This window comes from Phragmites australis, chromosome 24 (genome assembly GCF_958298935.1).
Source record: "Phragmites australis chromosome 24, lpPhrAust1.1, whole genome shotgun sequence".
Classification (NCBI taxonomy): domain Eukaryota; kingdom Viridiplantae; phylum Streptophyta; class Magnoliopsida; order Poales; family Poaceae; genus Phragmites; species Phragmites australis.
Window position 1 is genome coordinate 19,107,017 of NC_084944.1, and position 10,423 is coordinate 19,117,439.

Consider the following 10,423-nt stretch of genomic DNA (forward strand, 5'->3'; position numbering starts at 1 on the left):
TGGTGCCATCCATGGGGATCATGAAAAAATGTGTTAAAACTTTTACACATGAAATGCCGTTGGCTTCACCCAAATCAGCACCAAAGACTGGCTTCTTGGACGAGGGGTTCTACAACAACTTCACCCCCTCCACCAACGACAAGCTGACGATTGAACGAGTGGACCTCAACAAAGGTCTAACTGGTGATGACTCCAGCGATGAGGTAAGTCGCTTTATGGCTCAATGCGCCAAGGATTACGACATCGAGTTTCAACCACTCTATTGCCAAGACGATCAAGAGAGCGACATTCTCCACAAGTCGGGATCTTCCTCTGCAGCTTCCGAAAATATGGATTACCGAAGTACCAATCCAAAGAATTCGTCCAACGACAAATCATTGATGGATCTAGAATCCTTTGGTGGATATTATCTCCAAGAAGTCTTCACCATTGGAGATGAGGATGCTGGTCTAGCTGATCATGATGACAACGATCTTGCAAACACGTGGGTCCCTACTACTCTGATTGCTGGGGACAACAACTAGTTTCCGTTGATGACAACTTCTCAGATCCAAATCCTAACAGAGCCCAGGATCTAATGTCTCCTGACCATCAACAGGGAGCTTAGTGATTCAGGTTTATAACAGCGCAAAGGATCCTCCTTCTACAAGAGACATGCATGCGACCCCCTATAGCAAATCTGACTACCCCTGACGATAAGGGCTAAATTAACTCGATGACTGGTCTAGCTAAGGAAGTTATCATCCATGCCAAAAACTCTCATCTATCCATCACCGCGAATAGCTCTAATCAGGGGAAGTCTCACGTTGACCCTTTCCGTGGTGACACAGATTCAGAGAGATGCAATCGTTAGAACGAGATGGCTTAGGATGATAACCGAGCGCCTAGCCACCATAGGACCTCCATCGTGATCGCGATCACAGTGCCCTGAGAAGCAAATTGGATAATCTGGGGATATGGTTCCACGACTAGTTCGGAACTAATGTAATAGCGTTGCGCTAGCCCCGAAGTAGTAGGGTCCCTACGTATTAGCTTAATCTAGTCTGTATCATTTGGGTTTAAGATAATAGGTCTACAATAATTCGTGGAACACCAATTAGCTCTATGAGTCCCATGTGTAAGTACTTAGAGTACCTTCATAATAATAAATATCATATTGCCTAAAAGTCGCTTGAATACCTTTTCTACCTTATTTGTCTTCTCGTTCGTTATAAAGCCCGACAATGGGGTAAGTCGTCACATGGGTACCTCAGCCCATGCGCGTACTCAGGGTTTGCAAAAAGCTTTTCCAACACCAAAAGGTAATATGAGTTCTCTATACTTTATTACGTTATTCATTTAGAGTGCCTACATTGGAATCCTTCCTGGGTAGACAGTCAGGGTTGAACAAGTACTTAGTACTGGAAACCAAAAATGATATAGTGTGTACATGCTGAAAGAAAATTCCAACGAGAAGGGATTGATCGTTATGTTGCAACTCTGGGGTTATGAAAAGGTTTCTTATCGCATTCCACGAGTGCTCGGGGGCTATGATGCCTTCTACTCAAGAGAACCTAAGGGACCATAATAAGTGCTCTGACTAGTAACTGACACGTCCTAAACTAATCGAAGGGAGAAGCGAGGTAAGGTTACAACAATATGTTGTCGAACGCATCCAGTACCAAGCACCCGCATCAAATGCAAAACATTTAAGATAGAATTATTAAAGTCTAACAAACCACTGAGTTTTTGTTACAGACCACAAGAATAAAAGTATCAAGGTGATGACTCAAACCCAAATTTCACTACATCTATGTATCCCTTGGCTCGCCCAAGCATCTCCTTTACCTTCTGTAATGCCTCCTCGTCCGTCTCCCTTGGGAAGTCCTCCTGAAGGACGTTGGTGTCGATATCCTAGTAATGCATCTTCAGTATGGCCAGCACCTGGGTGACTGCCTCTTATGCTTCTTGCTAGGCCTATCTTGAGATGTGCTTAACACCATCATCTGGAGGCCTTCGTAGGCCTCGACGAGCTTGGTCACCTGAGCAGCTAGTCCGGCGGTGTTGGCGTCACCCATGGGCTCCACCTGAATACTGACTCCAACGTGTGTCCAGGAATACATCCAGGGTCGTGACAGGCTGTTGCTAGGCAGTGGATATCTGGGCCCCCTCCTGGGCTAGGGTGTTGCGGGTCAAAAATAGCTCTGCAAGGCATCACATTCAGAGTGAGAAGGTAAAAGAGGCGGCATGTCCAAGATGTTGGGTGCTTACCTTTCAACTGGCCCTTCAGTTCGGAGTGCATCTTCTCATTCTCAGTGATCTCATGGAAGAGGCGGCGCTCATTCTCGATGACCTCCCTCACGAGGTCAGCTACTCGGGCTATAGCCTACTAGGCCTTGCCACGGAATTTGTGCAACCGCGACAGGTACAGCTATAAAATATCAGGTCAGTACATGTTATTTCATCAACTAAATGGTTATCTTGCAGAAAGACTCTTACCATAAAGAAGGACCTTGGGCACCCTGGATGACCTCCCTCTAAGGTGTATCGCCAGACAGCCTGTAAATCAGGTATGCGATTACCCAGGGTGACAGAACCTCCACTTCCTTACTCACCTTGGTAAACTCAGCTGCACGCCTCTCGGAGGGCTTGATGTCCATGATCAAAGTGGTCGTGGCTCGTGGGTTGGTGGTGGTGCTCTGAGCATTCTGCAAAAAGGAATCTAAACCTTGTGCTCGCATGAACATGAGGAGGGCAGCCATGATGATAATCTTACATGTGCCATTTCATGCCTCAGAAGAACTTCAATGGGACAAGGATGGAGGTCGACCTCTTGGATGGCTTTTGAGAGTTGCCTCCCTCAATCCCTACTCGGGGTTAGATGCCCGTGCACGCGGCATCATGGGATCATTAATCGGCGAGCCGTCGCCCACCAAGAAATCGTCCTCATCCAGCATGTTGCCACCGATGGAAGGCGAGGCCGGTGACGTAACATCACCATCCCCACTTCCGCTTGGGCCCGTAGTCCTCATGATCAAAACCTCGTATGAACCCTCATCCCGAACATTGGTGTTCTCGGCCTCCGAGTCGAGCAGCCTATGTCCCGGACGATTATTTAGGTTGTGGGGTAATTTATTATTTTGACCCTTCCTGCTCAAAATTTTGGACGATTATTTAGGTATTTAGATTACTTCAAATGAAAACATTGTCAGCTACAAAGTTATACATCTTTTCAAGTGCTATAATTTTCATATAAATGTGTATCCATCCGAGTCCGTATGACAAAGTTTGTCTCCAATCCATGCAGTGCTCTGTAAAATAGCCATAACTTTTGTATACGGAGTCCGATTTCAACGTTTGACATCTACTTTCGAAGCTAACGAGGAGGTGCATCTGAAAATACACATGTTTACACTTGTACCTTTCTTAACCCCAAAAAAGGCTTAGTAGATCCTCGACGAAACCTTTGAAGTTTTTGGTTAAAAATTTACCTTATCCAATTTACCTGAAATGTTTTGGAGACATAGTGCTACATCTGAAAGGCAGTGCTGAGTAGATGTTTCATCAATCTGAGTTATCAAACTCACGATTAAAATCTTTAAAGTTGCAGTTTTCAACTTTGTGACATTGTGTGTGGCTTTTTCAATCATTACCGCTAGTATTACACCAGATCCAATAATTTACTATATTGTCCACTGCGTGGTTTTCGTTCAATAGTCTTTAGATGATTATTTAGGTATCTATATAGCTTCAAATAAAAAATTTATCAACTACAGATATCTCGTTGAGATCTACAATTCTCATACAAAATTTGTCTCCATCTGATTCTATATAAAAAAGTTATGAATTTTGAAGATGGATTGTATTTTATTATCACCGTCGGTTAATATAACGAACCGACAATGATAATGACTCTATTATCATTGCCGATTCATAACTAGAACCGGTAGAGATAATCAAGTATCACTGCTAGTTCAATTAAAAAACCGATAGTGATAGTAGACACTATCATGCATTGCTGGTTCATTATATGAACTGGTAGTGATACTTGACTATCACTGTCGGTTTTTACCGTATGAACTATTACTGTTGGTTTTTTTTTTTAACCAACAATGAAAAACGGCAGAGATAACTTTTTTTTTAGTAGTGTGATCATGTGCGTTTTAATTAGGAGCGCGGCAAACACCTTATATAGATAACACTACGATGGAAAGTATTGGACAAATTATATGAAAAAAAAACGTTTAATTTACACCTCATACTACTTTTTGGTCCATAACCTCTTGCTACATCATTTCTTAGCATGGTGGTAAGAAATATATATATATATATATATATATATATATATATATATATATATATATATGTATAGGACACCTATTCTATACTCCTAGGAGTATGTACTCCCACATGCAATATACCACCTAAACAAACACTTTATACTCTTTTATCATTTTTAGTATATTCTAATACTAATTCTAAGATACTCCAATATGAGTTGTATGAAAAAAAATTCAATGTTAGCCTTTTATTTTTGCTATATACTCTTTTTTATACATAAAAGAAGTATATACGCAAATTATGATAAAAATCATGGAATTTCATAAAAATTTTCGTGGGATTTGTATTGTAGTATCTTATAATTACTAATGAAGTATATTTAAAGTGATAAAGAAGTATAACACACGTGTAAAAGTGGTATATGAGAGGTAGGAGTACATACACCCAGGAGTACATACTAGTTTTCCTATATGTATATATGTATATATATATCTTGCTACAATATTTCTTAGCATAGTGGTAATAATCAAGGCTAGGTATATCCCAACATTGAGAATCTGATCCCCAATAAATTTGCAATATTTGCATTGCGCTGCTCGATCAGCTAGCCATAGATAAAATGATCGATTTGCGAAAGGAGCCGGCGACAATAAACATTGGAAACACAACAGTAAAATTTATCTGTAACACAGCAACGTTTCATGCTACCCTCTGTATTAGCTAGCTACCTTCGTTTGTAACATGAGGGTATATAACCAAGGCTAGGTAGTACCCAACAAGGAAGTGGCCAATTCAACCATGGCTGATAGGTGGGAACTGCTTGAAGCTGCCGTCGTCGACGTTGTAGACGCCGATATCCCTCGGACTCTGCGGGTAGTAGAGCGCGTAAGTCTCCTCGTTGTCCGTGTAGTAGATGTGGTTGGGCTCCACACCTGGGTACTTGCCGGCGCGCACCCAGAACGGCTGGTTGCACCCGATGAACAGTGCGTGGTTGGTGTCGTCTCCAAGGGTCTCCGTCTCCACCAGCGTCTGTGCGTCGACGTCCACGCGATACACATTGATCCACACCGTCGTGGACAAGTGGGGGTGGGATTCTTCTGGCGAGGGCACGGGCTCCTGCATCCTCCACACCTGCAGCCATCCCCTGGCGCCGAGGTCCTGGACGAGGTACTTGGTGTCGGTGCCGATGATTCCATGAACCTGGTTCTGCAGAACAATGGTGCAGCGTACTGTGGAGGCCCCGCCGGAAATGTCGAACGCGTGGATGCCCCCAGCCAGTGTGAGGGCGTAGAACATGCCGTCACCGTCATTGTAGACTACGTCGGCATAGGAGTGCTGCTTCCCGATCCAGGTCCAGTGCTCGTCCACGCCCACTCGCGCAAAAGAGAGACTGCTCCTGGGGCTGTGGAGAAGAACCACGATGCAGCTGCCAACCCTGACGTCCGACAGGAAGGCACGCATGTGGAGGAAATATGCGAGCTCCCCCGTGATCACCTGGATAGGCCGGCTGTCGGGTCGCTGCTCCAATCTCCAGTTGTAGTGGTAGATCTCGTAGTCGTAGTCCTGCGCTGCCGAGGCATTTCTCTGGATGGGGCCCCTGACGTGCTCGATGGTGGCCACCGGCGGAAGCGTGTCGATCTGCTGGCCGGTGACGGGGTTGACGAGACGCACCTCGGCGGAGTCGGCGTCGGCTGTGATGAGCCAGCCGTGAGAGCACCCCAGCCAGTACCTGCTACTGATGGGGGGATCGGGCAGGGTGACCTCGTATGTGCTGCCGCCGGTGAGCGTGAAGATGGTGGCGGCGCGGGCGTCGGAGGACTCAGCAGAAGCATAAACGAGGCATGGTGTGACTGCGCGGCCGGACAAGAGGTCGTGACGCGCACGGACCGACGCATACACAGCATGCCAGTCACGGCAGACGGCGCCACACCGGACAAGGTCGCCGGGGTTTTTGAAGGTCTCGAAGAAGGTGGCAAGAACGTCAGCCTGCATGCCCGACCAGTCGGGCGCCGCCGCCTCCGGCGATGGGTTATCCATCACGACCAAGCTGTGGCTGCCGTTGTGCGCGACTTGGTTTTTTGGGGATCGAGTTGGGCCATGTATGCAGTTGGCTTTAACGAGGGCAGTTGGGTCACGATTTTTTACTCGATCCGAATCAATCTTGCATGCCAGCCGGATGGACTCAACAACGGATGTACGAATCCGACTCGTGTATTCATGTATGCTGCTGTTGAAGAACCTCTACTACGGAATGTAGTCCACAGATTCCGTGAGAGAATCATCATAAAGGAGATATAATGTAGGATAAAAGTTTTTTCTTTTTTATTCATCTATATTCTATAGTAAGGGATTTTGTCCCGTATATATAGTGTCAAAAACTCATAAGAGATAGAATCAAATCTTTCAAGAGATCGAGACGGACCCACATTCGGTTCTAAAACTCGAGGTTTCTTAACACTCCCCCTTGAACACTTCTCGCGAAATACATATCTCTCATCAAAACTTTCCAAAAATCCAGTGAGAACACTACGTGAAAAATAGATAAAGGAGATATGAAAACATGACCCGTCACTGATCATAATAGTGACGGGTCTGTTGGGGGATGATCTCTCGTACCTCTTCGGCTAGCAAATTGAAGTCCACCGGTAGCTGAGCACTGATGAATGTTGCAGTTGTGTTTCAGGAAGTGCAGGCGAAGGCTCTGGCAGGCCTTCGGTCGAAGGCTGAAGGTCGATCCGCGACTTCACCTGCTAGCATAGGCGAAGGCTCTGGCGTGCCTTCGGCTGGAGGCCGAAGGTCGACCCGCGGCGCCGGGGGTCAGGATAGGCGAAGATCCTGGCGAACCTTCGGGTGGAGACTGAAGGATCACCCGCAGTGCAATACCGGGACTGGCTGAAGGCGCCTGGTGGACATCGAAGCCCGTTGTGCGCGACTTGGTTTTTTGGGGATCGAGTTGGGCCATGGATGCAGTTGGCTTTAACGAGGGCGGTTGGGTCACGATTTTTTACTCGATCCGAATCAATCTTGCATGCCAGCCGGATGGACTCAACAACGGATGTACGAATCCGACTCGTGTGTATTCATGGATGCTGCAACCCGGATGCCGTTCTAACTGCAACAGGACTGAACAACGGATTTTTAAACGATAGATGTTTTTCTTATGGTGCTCAATAAAACTACAAGAATTGAATATATAGGAAAAGAACATAGGTTTAAATATGCATAGTTCATGGGGACATAAAAGGCAAGAGAACCTTTTTATGCGCCACGGGGAAGTCAGAAAAAATGGGTATCATATAATGTGCCATCTAATGTTACAGTTTTCTCCAAACCTTACATCAGAAAATGCATTCCCAATGTTTTAAGGAAAAGAGCAGTTAATTAGAACTTAGCTGAAAGTCTAATTGTTTAGTTACAATAGAATCTTTGCAATTACAATTTTGAATCAAATTAGGTACCAGGCGCATGAAGAGGCAACCTCACTAGATGAATGATCTAACTACTTGCCAACTGCAGGTAACATGTGTGTGTTATGAGCCAACAAAACATCCATGTGGATTTAATTTCTATATAAGGATGCACACAGACATTGCAAGGAACCTTTGCAGAAGCTAAACTATAGTAGATTCGGTTGGCAATATGTCTGACGAGGCGCATGAAGCCTACCCCTTGTGAGAGCTACGAACCAGCACAAGATCATGCGATGGAAGTGTTTCAGTCCAAAAAAAAAGAACACAACCAAGGCAACCTTCAAGAGTGATCTAAAGAATCACAACAAGACAATGCACCCAACGAGCCGTTATATTTGCAACAAGTATGGCTGCTGCTTCTACAGTGAGAGAGAACAGGGTACAGAATCGTGTACCCGGTTCTTCCTCACTGTATAAGCAGCAGCCAGACTGTTCTTCCTCACTGTATAAGCAGCAGCCAGACTTGTCACAAATGTAATGGCTCCTGGGTGTTTTCCTTGTTGGTTGCCTCTAGGCAACTCTTGTAGATAGCCTCCGTTGTGTTTTTGTCCTCGGAGAGGCCAAGTTCTTGTGCTGGTTGGTAACTCTCACAGAGGCCAAGAGGTAGGCTTCATACTCCCCTTCCGACATATTGCCGACTGGCTCACAATAGTTTAGTTTCTGCAAAGATGCCTTGCGAGTGCATCATTATATATAGAAAATCAAATCTACAAGCATGTTTTGTTGGCTCATACACTCACACATGTTACCTGCAGTTGGCAAGTGGTTAGATCATTCATCTAGTGAGGTTGCCTCTTCATGCACCTGGTACGTACTAGCAAGAAGATGAGTAGTCTTTCGAAAGAGATGACCGGTAACATACTTGCCATTTGCTGCATGAACATTTCGTTGTGGCTTGCCATGTCAGTGCATGAACAAAAGAAATGCTTATGTGCAGAATTTCATATCTGGCACACAAATGCCTTTCCATCTAGGGTGCATTTGGTTGGAGGACAAGGTTGAATGGAATAGTGTCATCTCTGTTTTTTAGATGGGATGAGATAATTTTCTGTTTCGCTGGATGGATGGGATAAGCTACTATTCTATTTAGTTGGTGGGATTAGGTAGATAGGATTAGCTAGTTTTCTGTTTAGTTAATTGGATGTATCGGTTGACCTAAGTTGATTGTGATGATTTTTTTATGAACATCTCAATTTGTGCACATTCACATTTATATGCAATAAGCATTTCGATGAATTTTTTCATGTTTGAATTCAGATTGAATTAAAAAGATAATATCATATGAAATGATAAAAATGCATATAAATCGAGCATTGCAAAGGAACTCACTTTTTTACCAAATAACTTAGGGTTGGAAATAATTTTACAAATTATTACGCCACATAAGAGGAATATTAGTGAATTTTTTAAGATTTTTTGGAATTTCTTTGAGGCCTTAAAAATTGCTAGAATTTCTAGGAGTGACCCTCTTTAGAGATTTTTATTTTAAAATCTACAAAGGCTATTGAGGTGAAACCTTTTAAAATGAATTCATCATAAATTATAAAACCTACAGGAAAATTTTCGTTATTTTTAGAACACGGCAACCAATTGTATATAGGCACTGTTCATCTGATACCACTAGTCATCCACTGTTGATAGGAACGGGAGGAGTCACGGAAAGCGGCTTCTTTCAACTTTTTTTTTTTATCAAACGATCCCAAATCTTGCGGAATATTCAACGAAGGATGGATCACTATCCATCCTGAATCACTAACCAAACACGCAGATGAATACTATTTCATCCCATCCACTCTCAGATAACCAACTAAATACACTCGTACTGGATACCACAATCGCAGGAAGTAGCCAACTCCACCTCCTTTGTTCCCGTGCAACCTCGCGAGGACTTTATGTCATCATCCCACTGTGAATGAGCTATAATTGACTTCTTCTTGTTGTTCTTACTGGTTGAGCAACCGCTTGCTAAGGTGTTCAGATCACATCATGGCACTGGACACGCTTGGTAGGGCAGCCCATGAAGTCTAGGAGCACATGGAGAGCCTGAGAGGTGAGAGCACAACGATGGAGTTGTAGCTGACGTCTAGTTCCCGTGGGTACGGGAAGTTATTTTGGATCCCGTGTGATGCGCTTACTGGAACCGGTCCGTTGGCGTATCTTAGAGTCTGTTTGTTTCAACTGAGGATTCTAAAAAGTAGCTTGTAGATTATGGATGATAAAAAACTAGATTATAAAAAGCTAAATTATAATTAGCTGTTGAAGAACCTCTACTACCGAATATAGTCCATAGATTCAGTGAGAGAATCATCATAAAGGAGATATAATGTAGGATAAAAGCTTTTTCTTCTTTATTCATCTATATTCTATACTAAGGGATTTTGTCCCGTATATATAGTGTCAAAAACTCATAAGAGATAGAATCAAATCTTTCAAGAGATCGAGACGGACCCACATTCGGTTCTAAAACTCCAGATTTCTTAACACTCCCCCTTGAACACTTCTCGCGAAATACATATCTCTCATCAAAACTTTCCAAAAATTCAGTGAGAACACTACGTGAAAAACAGATAAAAGAGATATGAAATGAGTAATAGTGACGGGTCTGTTGGGGGATGATCTCTCGTACCTCTTCAGCTGTCAAATCGAAGTCCGCCGGTAGCTGAGCACTGATGAATGTTACAGTTGTGTTTCAG

The 10,423-nt window shown here is 44.0% G+C and overlaps 1 protein-coding gene across 1 annotated transcript; it reads right to left on the minus strand.

Annotated features, from left to right (window-relative positions):
- Positions 1-4,988: 4,988 nt before the first annotated feature.
- On the minus strand, positions 4,989-6,324 carry LOC133907767 (F-box protein At2g26160-like). The gene has a single exon (XM_062349850.1). It carries the CDS (start codon positions 6,295-6,297, stop codon positions 5,053-5,055), a length of 1,245 nt encoding a protein of 414 aa, XP_062205834.1. The 5' UTR covers positions 6,298-6,324; the 3' UTR covers positions 4,989-5,052.
- Positions 6,325-10,423: the final 4,099 nt, after the last annotated feature.